General features: G+C 41.2%; 2 protein-coding genes and 1 non-coding gene across 4 annotated transcripts; 2 read left to right on the top strand and 1 right to left on the bottom strand.

Moving 5' to 3' along the window:
* The first annotated feature begins 2,295 nt into the window (after positions 1 to 2,295).
* Positions 2,296 to 5,721, top strand: rps3a (ribosomal protein S3A). The gene is made up of 6 exons (XM_008397496.2): positions 2,296 to 2,446; positions 2,920 to 3,023; positions 3,798 to 3,985; positions 4,948 to 5,156; positions 5,257 to 5,366; positions 5,552 to 5,721. The coding sequence occupies exons 1-6, from the start codon at positions 2,385 to 2,387 to the stop codon at positions 5,677 to 5,679; spliced, it is 801 nt and encodes a 266-aa protein (XP_008395718.1). The 5' UTR covers positions 2,296 to 2,384; the 3' UTR covers positions 5,680 to 5,721.
* Positions 5,401 to 5,468, top strand: LOC145553690 (small nucleolar RNA SNORD73). Its single transcript, XR_014089727.1, has one exon. It is a non-coding gene; the product is annotated as a small nucleolar RNA SNORD73 (small nucleolar RNA).
* Positions 5,722 to 6,567: 846 nt separating the features above from the next.
* On the bottom strand, positions 6,568 to 25,149 carry sh3d19 (SH3 domain containing 19). Of its 2 annotated transcripts, none has more exons than XM_017309267.2 (21): positions 24,654 to 25,149; positions 19,098 to 19,137; positions 17,560 to 17,600; positions 17,272 to 17,311; positions 16,934 to 17,054; positions 16,329 to 16,473; positions 14,135 to 15,130; positions 13,149 to 13,262; positions 12,881 to 12,990; positions 12,616 to 12,656; positions 12,188 to 12,401; positions 12,046 to 12,114; positions 11,830 to 11,967; positions 11,684 to 11,756; positions 11,040 to 11,170; positions 10,878 to 10,933; positions 10,560 to 10,789; positions 8,959 to 9,011; positions 8,646 to 8,832; positions 7,265 to 7,353; positions 6,568 to 7,173 (listed from the first exon to the last, which is right to left on the bottom strand). In XM_017309267.2, the coding sequence occupies exons 1-21, from the start codon at positions 24,823 to 24,825 to the stop codon at positions 7,063 to 7,065; spliced, it is 3,171 nt and encodes a 1,056-aa protein (XP_017164756.2). In that variant the 5' UTR covers positions 24,826 to 25,149; the 3' UTR covers positions 6,568 to 7,062. The 2 variants fall into 2 exon arrangements, with proteins under 2 accessions (XP_017164756.2, XP_008395840.2); XM_008397618.2 differs by having other exon boundaries at positions 16,329 to 16,494; positions 24,654 to 25,148.
* Between the last annotated feature and the right edge of the window lie 1,074 nt (positions 25,150 to 26,223).

Genomic DNA, 26,223 nt, shown 5'->3' with positions numbered 1-26,223 from the left:
ACTGTGTGGCCTTTAAACACAGTCTGGTCAGTACAAAGACCAGTGGGGAGAAAATGTCTTCCAGCCCATTGCACCTCGAGCCTGATGCAACACAGAATGGATCCAAGCTCTTGATTTGTCTACCTTACCATGAAATATTTCAACTGACCTCAGACTTCATTTTAGCAAGTGGTTATTTGAGCTATTGGTGGCGTTTCTATAATTTTATCTTTGCTATATCTTCTAAACCGATCAGAGCTGGTAAAAACCGAACATCACAGAGCTAAGAAGGGTACATGTGTTTTATCTGTTCATATTTTACAGGATTGCCTGTTTTTACTTGCATTTCCTTCATTAGTTGGCATTGGTAGCTGGAAGCATTATACCAACAGACAACATTCCTAGCAGGGTCACCGTAGCAGCCGGGGCGGAGACAGTCAACATGCCTGTTTGACCTGTTAATGCAAAGAAACTAGTTACACCTGTTCAAAGCTTGTGATATTGCCATGTCTGATAATAACTATCACTTTAATCACTTTTACTCCCAATATTTTGAAAGAAAAAGGATTTTGCATGTTTTAGGTCAAAACTCGCTGATTTAAACATTTTCTGTAGGAATTTTGTTGATCAAATAGATTGCTTATCATAAAAAGTTTTATCCTGTTTCTGTGAAGGCTGTGCAGATTTTTTTTTTGTTGTATACTTTTTTATATACAGTAGTTTTACGTTAATACTGGTTTGGTAAACTTATTTTGAATGTTTTAAAACAGTCTTCCCTATCAATCTAATTAATATGGAAGCTTTTTTTGGGTGCTTCTATTAAATTGTTATTACTATTATTATGTAGAATAGCAATAAATCAGAACATTATAATGTAATTATTTCAAAATTTAAATTAAAAAAATCAAACTCATAAGGGATGTACTAGTAGATTATAATGAAATTTACTAACAAAAACTCAAAAATTGACTTATTAAGTTTTTCTTTTCTATTTTTACACAATTACTAAGAAGACAGTTGACTGAAAAGGCCAAAGGTTCCAGACAGCCAAGCATGTGTGTGTGTGTGTGTGTGTGTGTGTGTGTGTGTGTGTGTGTGTGTGTGTGTGTGTGTGTGTGTGTGTGTGTGTGTGTGTGTTGCCACACTCAAATCTGCATGAGTAAAAGTTGCCCCGCTTCTCCCAAGACCAAATGTACCAAAGCCCAGGATGTCACTGCACCCTGACTGACAAACTTTCCTAATCTGACATCTAGAAAGGCGAAGTTCGCAAGTTTCTTGCCAAGTGTACCAAAATGATAAAGTTGACATAACTTGGGGCAGGCACCAAAAAAAATAACAAATATAAATAATGTTTTTTTCACAATAACTAATTAAAAGAAACATGCAATTTTTTCAATGAAACTAAAAGATTTTTGTAGCAAAGAGCCTCTCACATATGCATTTTAAATGAAAGGTGCAATAATTCCCAGATTTTGGACATTAATTGTGTATTATTTGTCTATTCTCAACAACAACCACTGTGTATGGGTGTGTTTAGACAAGTTTCATTATTGAGCCTGTCAAGTGTATTTCTGAGCAAAAGTTGTTGATGGATGCTTTAGTTTGTACCTGTCATTTTTCATCCTATGCAGATTTTATTTTGGGAATCTACGTAACTATAAAAATTCCCCATCTGCATTAATTGCCTGTGCTGATGGGCTGATTTGGTTCAGTTTTTTATTTCAGTTTGAGAACCTCACAAAATCATTCAAACATGTCTCATTCAAACATGTTTTGAATATTTAGCAGGTCAATATTTCCAGATTAACAATCAAATTTTCTAAGAAACCTATTTAGGGGTTTTCATAGTTGGAGACCATAATCATCAAAAGGAACAAAAAGAAAAATTTAAAATATAGTGTAATAAATATATACCACACCTGACTTTTACTTACAATTACAGGCCCAATTGACTAAGATAGCAACAACTCTGAGATTTTTCCTGTATTAATTTTAATAGCTATATTTTGGTTGTTATTATTATTAATTTGACATTATTTGAATAAAGAAAAACGAGCTTTATGTTCATTGTAATAACCAAAATAGACAAAACCTATACTTTAAAGGTTGTTTTGGAGGCTATGAAATACTTACAATAAAAACTAATGGAATCTAAACATATTAGTTGGCATGACTGATATTTTTCATTGATTGCTGAAATAATTTTAATTTAAAGAAAGCTACATTTCAAATTCTAAAGTTTAACCGCACAGATATTATTTTTGTAAGCAGCCTTTAACCAGCAGAGGGAGCTCACAGAAATGACCAGCACCCGCGATAATTCAAGTGTCACGTCCCTGGCTCGACGTTCTCCTTAACTCTCGCGAGATTTCCTGTTTCCTCCTCTTTCGCTCCCTGTAGCCAACATGGCAGTCGGCAAGAATAAGAGGCTGACCAAAGGCGGCAAAAAAGGTGCCAAAAAGAAGATGTAAGTCAAAAATTTCTTCACGTGTACACGGAATAGGTGTTCTGCTTCTTACCATTGTTCTTTTGGCGAGATAAATGTGACGGATGAAGTTGATACTAAACAGATGGTAGATGTGAGGACGCTGGTCTTGTCGCTGCCGGCCTCTGTATTTGTGTATGGAGCTCAGACACGCTCTCTAGCAGAACTTCTTAATGCGGCTTTCTACCGCTTTGTTTAACTTACACAAGGCGCAGAGACTGTTTTCAGTATGCCTAGAGAGAGGGTAGAGTTCTGTGTCTCTGTAGTCAGTTATTGTAGCGATATTTGCCAAAGCTGCTAAATGTTAGCAGGGCTGTGTTAAGCGGTGAGCTAGCCGCCTGCAGCACAGTTTAGCTCCAGACCAATTGAAAGAGTTCAGTTAGGCTGAGTTACATTTCAGAATCACTAGAGAGTGCTGAAGAAGTTTAAAGCTAAAAACTGTTTCTTGTTCACAGTGTGGACCCGTTCTCTAAGAAGGACTGGTACGATGTGAAGGCACCAGCCATGTTCAACATCCGCAACATTGGCAAAACCTTGGTCACCAGGACTCAGGGAACCAGTAAGTCTGCATTCTGTACCCTGGGACACTTTAATATGTAACCATTTTTCCTCTACAGGGTCTGATGGGGAAGACAAATGTACAGCTAACATTTAGTCACAATAGTTTCCTTGCGTTTTGCAGCAAAGATATTGGTAATGGAAAATAATTTGGTATTTGTCAGCTTTACATGTACAGATATTGTTGGAATTGCATTATTCTTTAATACTCTGAATTGTAAAAATTACTTGGTTCTAAATAGTTCTTGGTTAGTAGAACACTTCATTTTTGCAAGCTGTACATTCAAATTGTCCATTACCATCTTCTTGTTTTTCTACTACAAACAGGATTTTGTATAATACAAATAATAATGATTTAGATGAACAATGTATTACAAAAAATGCCAAAATAAAGAAGATGGATGTGTTAGAACAGCAGGAACACTTTCTGCAGTATTGGTTGCACAGTAGCATGTGGTTCAGGCTAGTTTATACCAACCACTGGATACAAAAGGTTGAATAAAATATCCATTTTGAAAGGTGTTCTGTTGTATATGTTTAAATTGCTAAACTAATATTCCTCAGACCTCTTTATTTTGTCTTTTTGTAAAGGGAGTTGATGTTTGTGGCTTCAAATCATGAGGAATTTCCATGGTGGGAACAAAAAAAAAAATCACACTTTTGACACCTAAAATGTGTCAAAAGCGGCATCACACTCTAGTCCGGTCAGGTTAAGACTGAATCTCCGCTCCTCTTCATATTGTTTGAACTCTTGACGCTCCTCTTTGTTTGTCAGGGATTGCCTCTGATGGACTAAAGGGACGCGTGTTCGAGGTGAGCCTGGCTGACCTGCAGAACGACGAGGTGGCCTTCCGCAAGTTCAAGCTCGTCACCGAGGACGTTCAGGGCAAGAACTGCCTCACCAACTTCCACGGCATGGATCTGACCCGCGACAAGATGTGCTCCATGGTCAAGAAGTGGCAGGTAATGTTCGGTGTGGAGCAGGAAGTAGCTTTGTTGTTAAGCCGTGGTGAGCTTTTCAGATGATGTTTGTTTTCTGCAGTTATACTGTTTGGGTTTTTTTTTTTTTAATAAATTGGTCATTTGTCAGCCTGAACAATAATGGAAGATGAAATGGTTTAGTTTTGTGGCAGTGTTGATACTGGTTTAGATATTTATTACGTGGGAGTTTGCAATGGGGATCCCCGTTTTTTACTTCTAATACGATGTAAAAGGTTTAGTTATCAGCTGGAACAGAAAACGGTGCTGGATAGAATTTAAGTTTTTTCTTACATACAATTAGCTTCACAAGCTTGGTCAAACGTGTAAAAGCAACTTTAATTTGTTCAGTCAGTGCAATTAGGAGTAGAACAATGTAAAATAAAAAAAGCAACAACAAAAAAAGCACAAAACAGAATTATACTGAATAGATTTTGTCCTTATGGATCAGCCACATTGTCACTGATGCCCAACATAGATATTTTTTTCTATATTGGCACCGATTCAGATATTGTTTGCTTGGTGCATCTCTAGTTTGTGAATATGATTTTTCCCAGTTTGAGTATAATGTTGCAGAGACCAGTAACAATGGTTACCAGTCAACATGGGTTGTGGTTAATTAGTGCATCAGTGAGCATGGCTGATAAGAGAAGCTAAAGCAACATATTGAGATGTGACATGATGACGTATTATTAGTCATCGTTCCATATATTGTTGTTTGGAGTGGATTAGCAGCAAACTTCTGTAGTGAAAGTGTCATGGTTGCTCTCTGATTCGGGGTTCAGATTAGCATACAGTCTGGTTGACCTGGACATCTGGAACACGTGTGTTTTCTACCTGGATCAGCCTTGTAAATAGATCTTCAGATCGTAGGAGTTAAACTCCACGCGGTCTTGTGATTTGCGTTGATCAGTAGATTGAGAATGCGTCCCGGTGTTTTTCCTCAGACCATGATTGAGGCCCATGTGGACGTGAAGACGACCGACGGATACCTCCTGCGTCTCTTCTGCGTGGGCTTCACAAAGAAGCGCACCAACCAGATCAGGAAGACGTCGTACGCCCAGCACCAGCAGGTCCGCCAGATCCGCAAGAAGATGATGGAGATCATGACGCGTGAGGTCCAGACCAACGACCTGAAGGAAGTGGTCAACAAGCTGTAAGTCCACTTCCTGAGCAGCAGAGGGAAGCCGAAGTTGAACTCCTAATGTTTGGGTGGAAGATGTCTGACGCATTTTGTTTTTTATGGTGCGTTTCAGGATCCCTGACAGCGTCGGCAAAGACATAGAGAAGGCGTGTCAGTCCATCTACCCCCTACACGACGTCTACGTCCGCAAGGTCAAGATGCTGAAGAAGCCCAAGTTTGAACGTAGGTCCACCTTCTCTGTTAACGGCCATATGGGAACGTGTGATGACAAACTGTTTCGGTCCCATATGACTCCCTGATTACTGCTTATTGAGATCTGATGATGCTCCTCTCTAACTTGGGCATCACTGCTTCAGCACCGTTACTGTTGGGAGGAAAAGAAATAAACTTGCTCTTTATGTTTGCAGTGGGCAAACTGATGGAGCTCCACGGTGAAGGCGGCTCCACCACCACCGCAAAGGTTTCTGGGGACGACACCGGAGCCAAGGTGGAGAGGGCCGATGGCTATGAGCCCCCCATCCAGGAGACTGTCTGAACACCCCAACAGATTTAATAAAACATGTAAATGACCAACAAACCCGTCTGTGGCTGTGTGTTTGTGAAGGAGCTGCTTTTATTGTCAGTTCTTACTATAAAAGCTCATATTCAATAAATAATTCAGTTTATTTCAGTAACTTGATTCAAAGTGATAAAGTTTTAAAATCTTTTGAGTTATGTTATTTTGTGATATCCATAAAACAAAAAAATTCATAACTGTTTAAGAAAACCTTTTTCTAAGGTTTAATTGGCTCTAGTGGCTTTTGATAGTGAATTGACAGGAAAGTGGGTGATGAGGGAAGAGGTGGGGGGACATGCGGCAAAGGTCACCAGGCCGGGAATCAAACCTGTGACAGCTGCATCGAGGAGTAAGGCCTCTATGTGGGTTGTGCTTAATCCCTCTGCCTTCACAGCACCCCGTAAGAAAACATTTTTAATAGAGATATGAGGGATTAATGAAACATTCAGTTTGTTTTCCAGAGGTACAAGGTCTTGCCCATCATAGTGAAATATTTCCTGCTGTAATGGTTGTAGGGAGTTCTGGAGGCGGTCAGCCTGAGGCTCTGCTGAGGAGTTGAGCAAACAGCTTGGTTTTTCCCCGTCCATCCTCTGCTCCACACTGTGCAGTTGTCTAGAAAAAGCTAAAAAGCATGAATGATGCTTCCACCTCCATCCTCATAGCTGGGAGATCTTGGGATTATTCCACTCCACACCTTATGAATCTCCAACCAACTCTGATGGGCTTTGCTTCACAATCAAAACTGGTTCCTCCTGTTGGATTGTGCACATTTTCTTTCCACTAAACTAACCATTGGTTCTTTCCTATCAAATTTTCAGAGAAACTGAATTCTGGGTTCTCCATTAACTGGAAGCAAAAACAAAAAAAAAAACTAAAAGATAATTTTAATGACAGAGTTTCAGTTCTTGAACTGAATTGTTATAATGCATTTAATCTTGTACATTTGGGTTTTCAAGTACATTAAAAACAGTGAGTAGCTTTTCATTCATTAATAATAAAGTAATATCAGGAGTGGTAACTAACACACTTCATCTTTTAATCAAAGAGTACTGGAGGCTTCAAATAACTACTGCTGGCCAAATTCCGGTGCAGATTTATTCAGATTAGAGAGCAAATAATTATTACACAAAAAATCTGTAAGGGCCAAATATTTCAGTAGCATGGATAATAAAGAACCAGTAGGGGGAGCAAGTGTTCAGTTAAATTCAGAATAGACCTAGAGAAATACTGATAAAAATCTTTATTTGGAACGTAATTCAGTAAATGCTTGAGAAAAGTTGCACAACTTTAAATACTGTTTAAGTTTTAATGCTTTCCAAACACGACTGATTAAACGTCCACCGGTTTAAATCCACAAGTCCGTTAATCAAGAACTTGTAGATAGTTTTTAGGGACGAGGGCCCGTTTTCCCTTCAAGTCCCCCAGAAACCATTCATCATCCACCGGCTCCAGGTTGGTGACGATGTCCCCGACCTGCGGGTGAAGGAAGAGGACAGGTGGGCTGGGGTCTGAGTTCTGGTTCCGTATTGAGAATGAAGAATGAAGACGACAAACGCCACCATACCTGGAGTGAGAGCTCCTCCTCACAGTCTGATGTGAAGCTGTACAGAGCTGTTCCTCTCAGGCAGCCAGCGGCTCCGCCCTGCTGCTCTCCTGATGAGGAACGCAGCAACGTGTTAATCTTCGCCGTTTATCGGCGCTCAACTAGGCTGCTTTCACACCTGATAGTTCGGTAGGTGATATCCGATTGAGGGCCAAAATGACATTTGTTCCATCTTCAGCTGCTGCGGTTAACTTTCACCCTACATTGAGTCAAACCAATCAAACCCTTTGAAATACATGTTGCCCTCCTCACCTGTGGTGGCGCTGCACCAAGAACTACTGAAGGAAACAACACAAAAACCTCTGAAGAAGATGCTGACCGCAGCTTCCTTCTTTGCAAAATGCCGGGATGGCCAACAAACCAATAACAATATATAATGCAATAATAATCAATAGAAGACACATCCAATAAAATGTCCAATAATTACATTGAGCCGAACAGCATTCTGGGAGATTTAGGCAGAGGAAAGGCTATAACCTCTTTACCTCTCCTGGCGAGCTACGCAAGGCTGGTAGCATCAACAAACTCATTCGCTCTTTGGTTACAAAGCAACAACCTATTTCAGTAACTTGTGCAGCAGCAGTTTTATGTCTTGCCACCGTGCCTCAAAACTGCTTAAAAATAAAAAAAACAATTTGGAAAGAAAACTGGATAAAACAGGAAAACTTGTCATCAGTTTGGCAGGATATCAGATATTTTAAGACAAAAAATCTGAACAAAAGTTACCTATATGGACTGATATCGCACCCTTATATCGTGATACAGCATGTGATTTTAGCTATTGGAGGATTTCTCTTTTGTTTTGGTAAAAAAAATAAATAAATCTACAGGTCATTTCTGCCTCTAGTGCTACACTCGCACTTATTTTGGTTGTATTTACTCAGAGTGCCCTGCGCTTTACTCCACTTCCTGCTTCTGGAGTGGTCTCTGAACTGCTTGGCATTCACACAAACATTTGAACCACACCAGAATTCACTTCAACCGACGATTGTAGGCGGACCAGAGTTGGATTACGCATTCACACCTCCCCAAGCAAACTGGACTTTCTAGACAAATCTACTGGAGTTGGATTAAAGCAGATTTAACAGGGCTGGTGTGAATGCAGTCTCAGATGAAATAGCTTCAGCTGCACAAGTAAGGGCTACATTCTCCACATCTGCTGGTTCTCTGTTCACATGGATCGGGTTATGACATGCACATTTATTGATCAGTTTGTCACGTGATTAAATACTAAACATCTGCATAGAGAACCTTCTCCTCATCATGCAGGGTTAAGTTTGCACATTAAACTTTAGGCAGTTTAGCTTTCAGCTTTTAACACCCTGCTGAGAACTCTCTGTACCTGACGAGATGTCGATGAAGGCCCTGGGAAACATGCCCTCCCTGCCGTTGAGCCTGCCACTGCTCCACTCCTCGCTCAGGTGCTCAGTGATCAGGATGCAGTCGTCTTTCTGAAACGACAGCTCGTCCTGGGTCTTTGCCGCATAGTCGTACAGAGCCACTGCCCACTGCACACCGGACCTGGCGGTCTGAGGACGAACGGAAGAATCACAATGTAAATTTAAGTCATAAGCATCCGTTGAGTTTTCTGTTTTAGGTTCATGTGTTCCAGTCTGATCTTTGGTGACGTTAATGCTTGTGTAAATAATGGCTACCTGGGCAGGTTTGGCAGCTGCTGCTTGTCCAAAGGCAGAATGAGCAGCAAGACCTGTGGAAACAATAGTAATAATAATGAAGCAGCACCAAGTTTACATTTGACACACGGGATCTGGCAGAGTTCCAGCCTGCTGCAGGTGTCTTCAATTGCAACTGGGCTCATTACAGGGCGCTTCAACAAGCCAACCGCTAGCCTACATCTGCACTAAAACCATCTTTTGTGTGTCTGATATTGTTGGAACAAGTATTTGTGTCCAAGTCTCCTAGTAATCTGAGCCACTCAGGCGCTCTGACAAAAAAGTAATCTGCCTGGTTCGTCCTGGAAGAACGGAGAAACGGAGCTACTGGTCCCACAATGACGTCTTCGAGCAGGACTAACGTTTCTGGTTGTCCTCATGATTGAGTCATACGAAGCCCAGTTTGTTTCTCAAGATTTACTCATTATTTTGAGAAAAAAATGATGCAGCTCCTTCCGCTCTCAGCTTCTGTAGACTCAAATGGCATCTGGAGAAAATTGTTACGGTCAGAGAACACAGACCAGAAAACCGTCGGCTCACTGTGAAGCACGGTGGTGGCAGCCTTGTTGTGGGGTTTCTGACAGTGGTAGTACTGCACTGCACAAACCAACAGTTTGTGTTTGGGTCCAGCTTGGTGTTCCAACACGACAATGCTCCCAAACAATGTTTACAGCAGGGTAACATGAAGCTTCTAGAACTTCCTGTCAAAGCCCAACCTTCACTCTGTACACAGTTTGTTGACTTCAAAGCTGGATCCATGTCAGGAAACTAACTGGTTCAAATAAACTCCACCTAATCTCACATATTGAGTGAAGATGATGACAGGAGCCTGTTGATGGCTGTAAAAAGGTCAATATGGAACTCGACGCCCGTGGCTTGTTTGAACCCGTATCTATAATTTTGACCCAATGAGGATAAAATCTTGTGCATCCAATTATTATTTTTAGTTTTTCTTTTCCCCAGTCATTGAAATCAATCCGCCTCTGGGGGAAAATAACCACTGAAATGAATCTTTTATTTACCGTAAACTTGAAACATTGTGTTGGTAAAACAGAACAGCGGAACATTAATCTACATGGAAGCAGAGGAGTTGCCGGAGTTGCTGACTTGTATTTGGATGCAGAGCCTCCTCCGTCTGGACCTGACTTAAATGAAACACAAACAGAGGCACAAATTCCTCCGAGGCAAGAGAAGCAACTCCATGAAGACTGAAGAACAGATGAGGTCATTTCATTAAAGGGGCAGTATTATGGCACATTTTGTAGCACAATCAAGTAACTAGTTGCTATAATTGATTTTGTAATTTAGTGCCTTGAGATTGGGCCTCTGTCTCTTTAGAAACTCCTGTTTTTTTTGCAACTCCACCTTTTAACCCTTTGACAACGTTTTAACCAGCATTGTTAGGTTCACCCAGAGGTTTTCCACAGCTGAATAGTTGCCATGCCATGCCAGGTAAAGCTAAAAAAAAAAAAAACTGTCTATTTTACATAATACTACCCCTTTAAGATGACAGGATGAGCCTGAACCCGGTTCAGATTACTTCAGCTAAAGCAGAACCAACATGAGGTGTGATTCGTTCTCACCTGGCAGCGCCACCCCGGCAGCCGGACCCGGCTGCTGCCTCGGGGGCGGAGGCAGATCCTCGATGATCTCCACATAGTTCAGGGGGAAGATGCCCACGGAGACGCCGACCTGCCCCCGAGCCCAGTCCTCCCCCACATACTCCTTCAGCTGGATCACGTCCCCCTCCGAGAAGGACAGCTCGTCGCTGTGCTCCCCCTCGAACTCGAACCGGGCCACACACCTGGGACCGCTGCCGGGGACAATTCCCATGTCCGGTCAGCCTCTTGGGGTGGTTGGACAAGGACAACGCAAAGGTTCAAAATGGAACAGAACAATACCTGACGGAGGCAGCTTGCGTCTTCTTCTTCTTGGCTACCGGTGTGGGTGATTTGGACTAATTGGGGGAAAAAAATTTATGAAATCGCCATCAACTTCCTTTCATTCATTCATAGATTTTCTCTACGTTATATTTATAGAATGGGTGCTTGCTTGAAACTTACCAGTACTTCAACATAACTGATGGGAAAGAACCCGGTGGAGCCGTTACAGGTGCCTCTGTACCACTGGCTGTCCACCTGCTCCACTTCAGTCACAACGTCTCCTGCTGAGAGGCTCAGCTCCGACTGGCCCTCTGTGGTTACAACCAAAGATTTAAAGTCTCAAATAAAACACTGGGTTTTCTAAGATTGTTTTAAAAAAATAAGAAAGGGGAAAAAAAACACCATCCCCAGAGCAAAACATCAAGAAATGTAGTATTCACCTCTGTTTCCTTAAATTCCCTTAAATGAATCCAGTATAACCAGCTGGTTTTAAGTCAGCTGATTAGTACATAGCAGAGATGCAAGTTATCAATTAATGAGTTACAGTTGATTCTTATTGATCGACTAATTATTATTATTATAACTGAGAAGTAGGCATTTTCTTAAAAGCCTGTTTTTTTCTTCTTTTTGTTAAAAGGGCCAACTGTCTATAATAAGAAAAGCTAAATTTTTCATAATATGCTTTTTTTTCTAGAAAAAATAAAATAAATAAAAATAAATAAATTAAAAAAGAAGCACATCATTAAAGAGCACATTTGTCATCTGACAATATTTTTAATGGTCAATTATTTACAAATGCAGAGTCAAAGAAAGTAAACTCTTACCTGGAACAAAGTCATGCAGAGCCTTCACCTTGAGCCCATCAGCACCTCCACCTGAAGCAGCTGCACCTTCTTCCTGCAGGGAAACAGATCAGCTCTCAAACTAGCGCTTATCCTCCACAGATTCATTTCCTAAACCAATAAATTACCTGTGGGTGTGAAAAATCAGAGTCCAGAGGAGTTATGATCTTCATTCGGGACTTGTGGACTCTCCCTCTGGCTTCTCCGATCTGGCAGTCAAACTCACTGTGGCTGATCTTCTCCAGAAGCAGAACTACTTCATCTTTCTGTTAGGAAACCACCAAATTCATAAGGTTCTGTAGAACTCAGTCTACACAGAACGACACTGGGGATGTTTCAACCACCTGCAGAGTCAGCTCCTCTGAGTTCCTCCCGTCAAAATCAGCAGATGCGATCCCGTGAGGGAGCGGGAGCTGGTGGGGACAATCCAAAACTGAGAGATGAATTCCAAACACACGCAGAGCTCTGAGCCGGTATCTTTCTCACCATGTAGTTGTTGTAGAGGCGGTGGCCCGGAGCGGGCCTGGGAGGCAGCACCAAGCCTTTCTTGGTCGGCTTCTGAGACTTGAACTTTGGCGAAGATCTCTGCGGCTCCGACTGAGATCGACCCGCTGCCTGAAGGCTGGGGGGGGGAGGTCTGCCGGGGCCCATCTTGGCCGGAGGGAGCCGGGGAGGGAGGCTTTTGTTCCCACTGGGCTTCCTGAAGCACAAAACCCATCAGGAACCCTCAGCTGGGTCACATCTTATCGACTTAAACAAGCTCCTATATCTTGCTGAAAAGTTACTTGTAAGTTTTGTCTTATTTCATGTGTTCTAAAATACTTGGACTGTAAACTATACTAACAATACTTGGTAAGATTTTGTGTTTTTGCAGTGTGGGACATAAAAACTGTTTTAACTGGCGTTCCTCTGACCTGGGTGGGAGCGGCGGCTCCGGTCCGGCGCTGAAAGTGTTCTGCAAAGCAACAACATGACAGATTTTCAGTACTCCTATTAAACATGTGAGGTAAAGGTAGGCTGCACAGTAGAACCACTGACAACACAATTATACTATAAAGATTTAAGACTTTCCTACTGAAGGCAAGATATTAGCTACTTATAAACTGTTAGCAGAACCTTTCAGCCTGTAAAGATTCTCCTGCCTTTCACATTTCTGGCTCTCGGTGAAGTCAGTCTCACCTGAAATGACTTTGAGGATCTAAGAGTCTCCTTATAGCTTGCTGATGAGGAGTTTGTTGATCCTATGGGCTTTTTAACTGGAAGAGGAGGAGTGTCATCCAGAAAGTTATCTGTCATTGAAGAGAGATCCAGATCCATGTTTAATGGGAAAAATACATCCAACTCAGGGCTCTGATATAGCTTCGTAAAAGTGCTGACAGCAGGTAAAAATGTGTGGAAATCATACAAATTCCACTCTGGACCTGTTAAGATGAAACTCCACCCTCACCTGAAGCAGCCTTGCTAGGAACCCTGATGGTGGTTGGTCTTCTCCATGTGCCCTGTCTGCTGACAGAGCTGACATCGCCGGCCAAACTATACTGAGGTTTGAGTGGTACTTTTTCTAAACAGAGAAAGTCAACCGATTAGCCATGTAGCTGCATTGACAAGAAAAGGTTAAACATCCATGATGCACTGCAAAAACACAAAATCTTACCAAGTAGTTTTGGTCTAGTTTCTAACGTGACTGTCTTAGTACACTTGAAATAAAATAAAGCTAACTAACAACATATAGGAGCTTGTCTTAAGTCACTAATTCCTTAATATTGATGAGAATGTTCAAGTCCCCACAGTGGCGCAGTTGGTAGAGCTGTTGCCTTGCAACAAGAAGGTTCTGGGTTCAATTCCCAGCCCCAGTCTTTCTGCATAGAGTTTGCATGTTCTCTGTGCATGGTGGGTTTTCTCTGGTTTCCTCCCACAGTCCAAAAACATGACTGTCAGGTTAATTGGCCTCTCCAAATTGTTCCTAGGTGTGTGTGTGTGTGTGTGTGTGTGCGTGCGTGTGCATGGTTGTTTGTCCTATGTGTCTCTGTGTTGCCCTGCGACGGACTGGCGACCTGTCCAGGGTGAACCCCGCCTCTCGCCTGGAACATTAGTTGGAGATGGGCACCAGCACCTCCCGACCCCACTAAGGGACAAGGGTGTAAAGAAAATGGATGGATGGATCTTCATGTTCCACTGGCAGATTATTTAACTCATGGGTAAAATGTCCTGTTACAAGTGAAATAATCTGCCAGTGGAACACGGTATTTTCTGTCATTTCTGATTTCTTTTTCAAAAAAGAAAACGAGAAAAACTAGATTGATAAAAATCGGATTGGTACAATCGCCAATCCGAATCCTAAGCCCTAATTACAAACTTAAAGAGTGATTCAGTCTTTCACCGGAACAAAACCCACCAGAGCAGACCATCTAACAGAAACAAAGCTCTACTCACTGACTGGGCCGGCCACACTCTCGCTCTCCTCGTGTGAGTTGTGGTTGTTTATGTTCAGGTTGGGTCTGAGTGGTTCTTTGAATGGTTTCACCGGCGGTACGGGCGGAAGCGGGGCCGGTTCCCCTTCATTGACGCCATCGGACCTGGTCAACCCGAAAGGTTGTGACCTGTGGGGCTGAACCCCCTTGCTGTGTAAGGCCTCCAGCTCCTCTCTTACCGAATGCCCCACTGGTTTGGTAGGAGGCTTGGGTCTGGTGAGCGGTTCTTGGTTTTGTGAGTTTTGAGAAGCAAACATGTTCTGACTGGAGTTATTCATGCCATTAGGTTTAAAAGTGGCAGGAGGTTTAGAAGCAACTGGGGGTCTGTAGGTGGCCCTCCTGGGTGGAAGGTCTGGTGTGGCTGCTTGTGACCCATTGTCCTCTTCAGTACCAGTTTGGCTCTCAAAAGCTTGAATCCTGGCACGGATGTTTCGGTGATTGTGGTTGGCACTCATTGTTCCATCTGCATCTTCATCCAACGGCTTCTCATACAACTGGTCGGTGTAGTACCGGCCCTCCTCACACTCGCTACCTTCACCGAAGACCTCTAGTAATTCCTCCAGGTACTTATTGGTGGGAACGTCTCGTGGAAAAGACTGAAACACGTCACAGTTTTCTTCAAGTGTAATCAAAGTCTGATGCTCCTCTTTTGTGGCGCTTTTGTTCAGTTTCGTTCGGGGACGTGGAACGGGTTTCTGAGCGTTGTCTAGGTTTAAAGCAGCACGTTGAACAGAAGCAGAGTCAGACTGATGATCAGTCGCGGTTGTCCAATGGACGGTGACAGATCTGCTCGTACGTTGGGGGTCCTTGTCATCAGATACCCAGTGGTCTGGATCACAGGCACGGCTGCAACCCTCTGTACTGGTGTGCTCCGCTGATCTCTCTACAATCTTTACGCCTCTTTTAACCACCGATGCTTTTGGAAATGAAGACCTCGGAGGCTTTTGGGGCTTTTTAGCTGAACACAGAGAAAATCACAGTTAGAGCCCAACAGAGGCCAGAGGAATCAAGTCAAGCTCGTTTGTATAGCACATTTCAGCAACAAAGCAGTTCAAAGTGCGTTACACCATAAAAACATAATAAAGTAACCATCTATGAAACAAGCAGTGAACATTACATTTTGTCAAATGCCATCATTGAAAATGTCATTGATCAAATATGTTGATCAATGTTCCAGTTATTATGAATCAAAAGCAACTCTAAACAGGCGAGATTTTAGCCTGAGTTCCTTTGATTTAAAGGAACTCAGTGTTTCAGCTGTTTTGCAGTTTTCTGGAAGTTTGTTCCAGGTTAGTGGAGCATATAAACTGAATGCTGGTTCTCCGTGTTTGGTTCTGGGGATGAGGAGCAGACCAGAACCAGAAGACCTCAGTAGTCCGGTCCGGTCTGGACAATTGGTACAACAGCAGCAACAACAACAACAGGTCTCTAATGTCTTTTGTTCATTTGAAGGTTTCTATTGAGATGAACCTGTACTTTGACATAAGGCAGGGGTTCCCAAACCTTTCCATGCCATGGCCCTCCAAAGAGAATTAACCTCTGGCAGGGGAACCCCTTGGCAAGGTAACAAACAATGCTACAAAATATGTAAAGAAACATTCACTTTTAGTATCATTTTTATTCACTATTCAATAGTTATTACATTCATTTAGCATAAGTGCTTCCTCATAACTTCTGATTTTAGATGGCAGTGAGTTTATTCTGTGGCAGAAAATTTCATCAGACAATACCAAATAACAGTCTTATTACAATGCCCTCTTTTGATACAAAAATGTTTTTATTTTATTCCCAGTTTTTATGGTTTTTTGCAGCAGTGTCCTCCACAGCAGGGTTCCTTTGCTCCTTTTCTTGTCAGAAACTTCTCAATTTCTTGCTAGCTACGCTAGCTTGAAGGAACCAATCCGAAAATGAGCATCAGGTATAACATATAAATTATTTTAACTTTTTTTTTTTTAAATGACAAAACAGAAAACAGAAATTACAATGAAAAAGTTAAGATTAAAAAGATTTATGCGATTCCAATATCTTTTATTTTGGCATTTTTTTCCCCCTCATCTTCCCTTCAGCTTTAAGAGGCCCCCACAGCGCCCCTTATCACAGCCTCTACTTTGAAAGACACTTGCTTAAGGTAACAAGATTCCAGGATCAGGCCTCACCTGCAGGGCTTCTCCCTGGATGTGGTGAGGCGCCGCCGCAGTGTGGATCAGAGGGTTTCCTGAGTGGCTGGGTGTGTGTTCCACTCTGGCGTGGGGCCGCTGTGGGCTTGGCCGGCTGATCTGTCTGTGTCTTCTCTTTAATCACCTGGTCATAGGATGGTGGCAGCTGAGTCATGAAAAAGAGCGTCGGATGTTATCTTGCATCTGAGTGTATTGATATGTCCCAGTATTGGGAAACGTCTGTGAAATTAAGTCTTTTTATTTATTTATTGTTTTAGGGATGCACCAATATGAAAATTTGGGACCATATCGATATCTGATATTGATATTTCTGGTATGGCTGATGACCCATAATTACCAATGATATGCATATTTTTCAACCGTTTCAACCTTTAAAAAAATAAAAAAAACAAACAAAAACAGATGGCAACAAGATGAAAATAAATACTGATTGGACTAGTTTTATTTATTTTACCAATACCAATATGTTAAAAAATTACTAATATCATTTTATGACTAATGACAAATTGATTTTAGTGCTGATATATTGTGTATCCCTAGGTTTATGCAGCAAATATGAAGAAAAAAATTGGGATAAAGCCTACCTGTGAAACAGTGGGGATGCCAGTGGACCAGCCTGCTTGAGGAGGAAAAACCACTGGGCCTCCGGTGAACCAGGCGCTTCTGGTCAGAGGTTCCACTGAGATGATGGTGATGTTTGGTTGCCTGAAGGACAAACAGCGAGCGCTTACTGAGAACGCCACAGAGACAAACCACCATACACACACAGACCAACACTTTCAGTTCAATTCAAACACTAAATACAGATTCAGCCTTGGCAGCCGATGAGGCTGCCTCATGCCTGACATTTCCACACCTTCATCAGCAAACAACACCATCAAGATGTAAATATAGAAGAATGATGGATTAATAAAATATTTACCTCCTCTCTGCTCTGTTGTCACCTTGAGAGTTTGTTCTTGCTGAAAGAAGAAAGATACATTCACGAACTTTGATCTGCTTGCTTTTAAAAATGCACAACTATCACATTAAAAAAAAAAAAGTTTACAAATATAATTGAATCAAAAAGTGGTAAAAAAAAAAAATACATAAAAAAGCTAAAGGATTTCACAAGCATTTGTCTGAAAATGACTTATTTTTAACTTTGATGAAAGATAAAAAAATATTTTAAAGTTCCCTGACGTGTATTTTCATATATATAAAAACATACTTCTCTTGATAGCAGCTCGTAGAGAAGACAATGGTCCTTGACTAAAAATAATAAGAAAACAAAATCTGAATTTAAGAAAAAGTTAAGAAACATAATCATTCCTGTACAACCTGTAGATACGAGCAGAACAACAAAGTAGGACGTTAAAACAAATCATAAATCTTTATGCTAAATATCAGACATTGTCATAATTATCTAACATGTAGCCCAATGTGCTGACAATAAAGGAAAACTAAAAACAACCAAACTCAGAAATGCATTAAGGTTTCCACAGAAAGAGAAAAGGGGGAAATTTAGCAACACACAAAAAGAGAAGAAAAAAAACAAAATTTTAACAAGAATTTTCCATCACATCATGTACTTCAGTGGTGTCCAGAGATGGTCTTGGATGGCCGGCATCCTGCATGTTTTAGTTCTCTCCACGGTTGTAGAAACAACCTCCTCAGCAGGTCAATGTTCTTCTTAGGCCTTCTGCCGAGCCATCGTTACATCCAGGTGTTTGAAACCGAGAAGAGAACATGCAGGCTGCCGCCCTCCAGGACCGACTTTTGACACCACTGATGCACTTCAAACAGCAAATGAAAGAATAAAAAGACAAATAATTCTGTGCTGAGATACAGACAAAACATGTCCCAATGAAAGGTTACTACTAAAAACAGCGGACTTGTTCCATCCAAACTTTGTCAAATTAAATGCAAGTTTGTCTGCGACTAACCTAGACAGCCTTACGCTAACGCAGTGCCATGGTAATATTGACATGAGCGGTGGTTGATAGCGGTGAGGAGATGACGCTTAGGCCCAGGTTATGATGAAAAAAAGATGAATTTAATGACAAAATCTCACAACAAGGAACAGCGGGGAAACAGCACGAGGAAAACTGGCAACACGGAGACAGGTGACATCAATTGACAAGGACCCGACGAAGAACACAGACAACAGGGGAGACTAAATACACACGGGGCAATCACGGGAACGAGACACACCTGGGAGACAATCAACGGGGAAAGACGCAGAGACAGGACTAACAGGGAACAGGATCACACAGAAACTCAAAAATAAACACATGGAAACACGGATCATGACAAATATATGTCAAACTTCAAGTTAAATCCTGTATAAAAAGCACTCCTTTAAGCATGACTCATTATGCAGACATTATGGCTGTTTAACTCTCAGAGTGAAGACGACGGTGGAGGTTCAGTTGATGCCTCGTCACCTGAGAGACAGATAGAGCGTCTCCAGACAGAGGCAGCTCCTCATTAAAGAGCAGAGAGAGCAGAGAGAGCAGAGAGAGCAGGAGGGGGAAGGAAAACATCTCCAGTCCTCCCTCTTGTTGTTTATCACCGTCGATCTAATTGATCTGCACAGCTGTAAACACAGACTGAACTGCTTTCCTGTGTGTTCCGTGGTTTCAACGGCGTCACTGCCGTTCACACTGCGATCATTCGACTAATCGGTTTCTACAAATAGCTACTGAATGAGCAGCTGTGGTACGTATCGGCTCCTCCTCACGTTTTCCTCCAACGGTAGAGTCATACCTGTGGTCCAGACGTCGTGTTTTTGTTCTCCCAATCAGATCTACGAATAAAAACACAGCTTTGCGTTATTGAGGAGCAACAACTCAAAAGCGTATTTTGAAGTTTGGTTTGAATCACGGTTGTAATAAGTCCAGCAGATAAACCCAGCAAATTAGGACAATGCATTCATCAAGTCAGCAGTCAGCATCAAGAGCCGCTTTTCCATCGACCATATAAATACGGAATTCGACGTTTCAAAAATAAATTCGCTGAATGGAAATATGTGAACTTCGAAAAAACTCGTTTTTTTTAAATAAAAGTTATGGCGCGTGTTGAGTTTTTCTTCTTCTTCCTTTGGTCGTATCGAAATTTGTTTACTTTTGTGGAATAAACCAACAACCGGATGTTGCCACAGGAACAACCCACGAAGAAAAAGAAGACAACAGGAAGTAGTTGCAGGATCATGGCGCAGCATGATTTTAATGACTTATAACGTGAACAAACTTATTCAGGTAAGGTAAGGTGTGATTTTTTTTCATTGCCTTTTTAATTTAATGGAAACACCGCAATTGCGAAATTGTGTTTTTTCAGCATTAGCAGAATACTTGCAAAGCTTTGTGCACATTTTTAATGGAAATGCAGGTGACGTAAATATCCCAGAGTTAGAACAACAATTAATTTTCATCATCTGTCCTAATGCAGGTAAGAACACGAAGCATCCGACAGGCAGCACTGGGTTCCACTCAATTGGTTACAGGCAAAAGGGAGTTGAATACTTTTTCACACTGCACTTTTCAGATTTTTTATTTTGTAAAAACTGTTTTTAATTGTGTATAATTTTTTCTACTTCATAATTGTATACCACTTTTTTTGTTTTTTCACATACAATTCCAATTAAATATATTCGTTTTCAATGTGACAAAATGTGGAAAAATTCAAGGGGTATGAATTCTTTAGCAAGCCACTATATGTCTGAGCTGTACACTTTTTTTAAAATAAAGTTGTTACTACTATTAACAAAAACCTGCTCTTATAAGGAAAAGTAAGAACAAAGTGAACCAGTTATTGGATGCTAAAGTTAAAGTAAACTACCAGCTGAGATGTTTTTTTACACACACCAGATAAAAGGTTTAGCCCCTTCACTTCCTGTCTGCTCAAAACATTGAATGCTTTTGATCAATAACATCCGTGATCAACTGATCAACAGCCTTACATGCCTAGAACCATAACACATGAAATAAAGAGTCGATTCAGTGTGAATCATTTCTCCCTGGAGTGCCTCTCCTTGTTTCTGACCATACAGCTTCAGCCAGAAATAGAAGAACCTGAACCAAACCAGCAGGGGCGGAATGTGGAAGAACCAGTTTGCAATTACATTTATACACCACCCGGAACACCCTCAGGACTTCTCATGCAATATTTGGTTTTGACTTTCATGGCTAACACAAACAGCCATCGAGCAAGCATGAAGGAGTTCTCTAAGAAGTAGTATTCAAACAGAACAAAGAGCTGATTGTTTTTGACACCAAGAAGAAAATAGCAGGTAGATGTTGAAGATGGCGCCAGGAGCTTCCTACGTCACTGCCGTCAGATCCACCTGTCACACACCTGTTACTGATTGACTGTTGGATCCACAGTGCTGCTGATGAAAGTTACACTTTAACAGGAGGTTCAGGTTTTGATTTTTCCCACAGAGTATTAAGGTCAGACCATTTCCCTGGTGTAATCTTCCAGCAGACTTGCGAGAGTCTCACCGGTGCTAAACGACACAACTCTGTCCACATGTCTAATAATGCTCCTACCTCTGAGGCGCTAGAAGGTTAAAACACCGTCTTCAGGACGAAGGGGACATTTCTCATCGAGCTCTGTCCCTCCAGCTTGTTTCCAGTGTGTTACTGCCAGTGTTTGAAGCTGGCAGTAACACACCTGCTGAAACAACAAGAGGAGGGACGGCCTTTGTTGTGCCTCCCATCTCCTGCATTCAGACGTTCAGCCCGGCCAATCTGGTGAGCCGGAATGTGGTTTTTCAGGAAGCGGAGAGACTGAACCAGCCGGATCGACTCCGTCACCACTCATGAATGCACTAAAAGTCTTCATGATGCCCAGGCGTTAATGCACCATTTATAGCCTTAAACTCCTTAAGATGTAAATATATTTAAGATATATATATATATATATATATATATATATATATATATATATATATATATATATATATATATATATATATATATAGAATATATATATATTCTGGTGATGTCAGAATATATATATATATATATATATATATATATATATATATATATATATATATATATATATATATATCTTAAATATATTTACATCTTAAGGAGTTTAAGGCTATAAATGGTGCATTAACCATTTATAGCCTTATATATATATATATATATATATATATATATATATATATATATATATATATATATATATATATATATATAAACTTAAAGGGACAGTATTAATGTAAAATCAACTTTTTTGAGATTTATATCAAGCTATAATCTTATTCCCTCATCAAAAACATACCTGGAGTGTTGCCTTCATTCCTTTATGCGTGTTTCAGGAATTATTTAATCTCCCATGGCAACCATTCAGCTAGGTCCTGGGTGGACCTAGCCCCGCCTACAAGGGTGAAACTCCTCCTCCGAGCTGCAGTTTCCAACCTTCCACCTCAAAAAGTAGCTCTCCCCTATGACTCCCTCAGCTCCTTATTTATCTATCTGCTAAATAAATTCTCAAGGTATAGATCAACAACGGCTGCTAAACGGTTGTGAGGAAAGTAGATTGATGTGACGAGGTAATATGATCTCTGGTGATGTCAGAATTCTGTCTTTTGCATTATATTGTGACCTCACACATTGTGATGTCAGTTTAGTTTGATATTCAGAGTGGCACTGTTTGATGGATTTATTTATTAACATGGCAGATGCGCGTGCAACCTGACTGCAGAAAGAGTCAGCGGAGTTTTAAACGGTCACTGGTTGCCGTAGTTACCCACCATTAACTTGTTGTTTGGTCATTGGCTAGCCTGTAGTCAGCGTAGCTACTATGAGTGTTTATTACTGGGTGATAAAATAAGTTATGCTACGAAACTGACATTAGTGAACGGGATACTGTACTACTAAGATTTGTATGGTGGTTAGAATTCTCCTGCTTTTTCGTTGGTCCAATAGAGACAATTAGTGGTCAAGCTATGCTTTTATTTTGAAGAATGGTATATTTCTTCGTGTGTTTTGCATGCTGCATCCTGTTCTTGCATGATGAGACAGCCTGAGATCCTAAAAGAACCAGGAATCTTTAAAATAGCGCTCTTGGAAAGCAGAATGAAACTATGCGCAGCTGTGTTTTGTGATAAGAAAGGATATTTGTTTATGTAAGAAGCAATACAATGTTCATCCATCCATTTTCTGCTCACCCTTGTCCCTTAATGGGGTCGGGAGGGCTGCTGTCTCCAGCTAACATTCCGGGCGAGAGGCGGGGTTCACCCTGGACAGGTCGCCAGTCTGTCGCAGGGCAACACAGAGACTGACAGGACACACAACCATGCACACACACACACACTCACACCTAGGGACAATTTGGAGAGGCCAATTAACCTTATAGTCATGTTTTTTTGGACTGTGGGAGGAAGCCGGAGTACCCGGAGAGAAACATGCACAGGGAGAACATGCAAACTCCATGCAGAAAGACCCTGGAACCTTCTTGCTGCAAGGCAACAGATCTACCAACAGATCTACCAACAGATCTACCAACAGATCTACCAATAGATCTACAGCTGTGCAGCCCCAGTACAACATTGTTGGTTTATTTGTTTAAAAAGGAAAGCTGTGTATTCTGAAGGGTTAAGGACACTACATATTCTTTTTTGTGAACATTAATATGTTTTATATTTTATAAACATGATATATTATTTTGGTGTATACTTGGTATAAAAGGCTCTCAAGGACAATTTCATTTATATTTCATAATAATTAAGCATTTTATTGTGTTAAACAAATACAACAATCCTGTATCTGTAGATTTTCCGTTTTCCGACTGTTTAATTAATTTAATTTAATAAGCGCCACACAGACTAGAATAGTGCAGCTTCAATGAGCGGGTTTTCTTGATCTCGGTGCAGCCGCGCGCAGCAACTTCAACACCTCGTGTTTTTTAATTGCTTCTCACGTGAACAAGCAGATTCACTCATGATTTTAATTACGCTTCTTATTTAATGGAAACGCCACAATTAGCAAAATTGTGTTTTTCCACATTAGCTGAACATCAACATCGTTTTGTAATGGAAATACATTACAAAACGATGTCGTAATGATGCTCCCTAAAAGCTATATATAATGAAACAACAGCAAAAAAAAGATGAGAAACTTTTGCACATCCACAGCTCATTAACCATTTAAACACCAAAGCTAGAAAGCTCCATTAGACTCTGAAACTCTCAGCAGATTCAGCACTCCACGATACAAAAACACCATAAACACACACATTCTCTCTTTCTCTCTCTCACCCACACACACAGAGTAAAGCTGCTGAGATCAGCAGCGATGGATTCCCTCCCAGCTGCTCTCTCTTCAACACATGCTGCCTTTACTCAGTCCAGCAGCAGCAGCAGCTGATGGAAACAAAAGGATCTGGTTCTGGGGATCACTTGACACCAGCTGCTACCCACCAGGAAGGTAGCAGCGTTACTGTAAACATGCATCTTTCTATCATCTTGGCCCGTTAAAGCTTTCAAAGTCTAGTGAGCAGAAAATACACCATCTGCAGCTGATGCTGACCACAGTCATCAGACTGCTCCCTGTAATTGTTGGTAAAAGTAAGATATGGACAGAAACGGATGTTCTGCAGACCTGGTGACTCCAAAGATGATCATCTCTGCTGCAGCTTTGTGAGCTTTGGAGTTCCTTTGTTTTTTTTTAAAAAAACTAACAAAAAAACAAGACTCTTTTAGCACTTAAAATTTGTATTATTCTTAAATTGTTGCTCTGACTGCAGATTTGGTTAAATTTAGTTAAGTGGCTATTTTATTGAAACCTGACCGAGAAGCACACATCTGCCTCCCTCTGCCTCTGTGTCCTGTCATATTTATACCACAGAGAGATGAAAAACCATGGCTTATGAAATAGCAGACCCATCAACTGAACAGGTAAATCTTTCTATGAGAAGTGTTAGGAATGCTGCCAATTGAGGGACCAGTTATAAAATAATTAATTTGCTTAATTAAAGGTTGTATTTTTCAGAAATTGTGAAAATATCTTACACTCAAAGATAAATTTAAGGCTTTACAGGTCTTTACTGAGCATATTTTGTCAGCTAAGACACTAAATACAGTAACTACTATAAATTACACATCAATTAGGCCATGTTAACCCACTTCATCAGAACAAGATTCAATAGTTTTCAGAATTATTTTTTTCCTTTCTGTTTTCAGGTCACTAAAAACATCAGAAAAGTTTCTTAAGTCTTCATCTGGGGTTTCCTCTCATTGTTCAACAGCACTAAAATCTGTCCCTGAGATTCTAAACAGAAACAGATTCCAGAAACCTTTCAGTCTATTACCTGCTGTCTGACCTCTGTCCTGGAGAGTCCTTCGCTGCTCCTCGTCTTCAACCTCCTCCTCTTTGATAAGCCGAGTCTCTGGCATCTTCTGGTATTGAAACAAAGCCAAACAGAGAACAGATAAAACAAAAGAAAACTGCTTCAGTGTGTGAGCAGCAACCAGGTCCTCCATTCAGCAACACATGTTCTCCATTCTGTACCCCTGGCATGTCCTGGCCATGGCAGTGGAGTGTGTGTGTGTGTGTTTGTGTGTGTGTGTGTGTGTGTGTGTGTGTGTGTGTGTGTGTGTGTGTGTGTGTGTGTGTGTGTGTGTGTGTGTGTGCGTGTGCGTGCGTGTGTGTGTGTGTGTGTGTGTGTGTGTGTGTGTGTGTGTGTGTGTGTGTGTGTGTGTGTGTGTGTGTGGGCAGGGAGCCCAGTTTGCTGATCCTGGATGAGTGGGAATGTGCAAAGTCAGAGGATGATTGGCCACAGGTCAGTTTAACCCTTTAACGTCAGGTTTAGGGATGACTTCCTCTCTCACATTCAGACAATAAATAAATATGATCAAGAAACGTATTGAAATAGTATATTTTTGTGTGGAAAATGATTTAGTTTCTTGATGTCAAATTAAATGATCATTTCACTTGTTGATGTAATGTTCCCATTGAGCTCAACCATCTTTAATCTTGTTTATTGCATTGACGTTATGTCTTATAAATTAGAATCATTTGTGTTTTGTGAAACAGAATAAAATGTGACAGCATATTAGGGCCATTGTAGATATAAAAAACATAGGAGGACATTTCTGCCCAAAAAATTCAGAAATTTTGAGAAATTTTCTAAAAAAAAAAAAAAAAAACGAGATCATTTCTGAGCTGAAAAATTGAAAGCTTGCTAGAAAACTCAGAAATTACTAGGAAAGAAAAAAAATGTGGGACATTTCTGAGGTTCAAAGGTCAAACATTTTCATCTTTGAAACTGTCGTAAAAAATAGTTTGGAGATGAAAGGGTCAGGTATGGCGAACCATAGACATAATATAAAAGTAGACCCCGCATTGGCAGCTCCGACGCAGGAAATACTGCGGCCATCTTGGAGCGGTCGTCCTTCCTACTTTGCTCAAGCAAAACAGCAGAAAATGATGGACATATTATTGTGTAAATTTTGCAATTAGAATATTACTTTACTGTTTTTCAGCCGGGCTGCACAGTGGCGCAGTTGGTAGAGAAGAAGGTACTGGGTTCGATTCCCGGCCCCGGTCTTTCTGCATGGAGTTTGCATGTTCTCCCTGTGCGTGCGTGGGTTTTCTCCGGGTACTCCGGCTTCCTCCCACAGTCCAAAAATATGACTGTCAAGTTAATTGGCCTCTCCAAATCGCCCCTAGGTGTGAGTGTGTGTGTGCATGGTTGTTTGTCCTACGTGTCTCTGTGTTGCCCTGCGACAGACTGGCGACCTGTCCAGGGTGACCCCGCCTCTCGCCCGAAACGTTAGCTGGAGACAGGCACCAGCAACCCTCCTGACCCCACTAAGGGACAACGGTGCAAGAAAATGGATGGATGGATGGATGGATGTATTTCAGCCCCTGCTACGAAG

Source organism: Poecilia reticulata, chromosome 1, assembly GCF_904066995.2.
Source record: "Poecilia reticulata chromosome 1, P_reticulata-male-v2, whole genome shotgun sequence".
Taxonomy (NCBI): domain Eukaryota; kingdom Metazoa; phylum Chordata; class Actinopteri; order Cyprinodontiformes; family Poeciliidae; genus Poecilia; species Poecilia reticulata.
The sequence above is the reverse complement of the archived record's forward strand: the minus strand, read 5'-3'. Positions and strand labels throughout refer to the sequence as shown.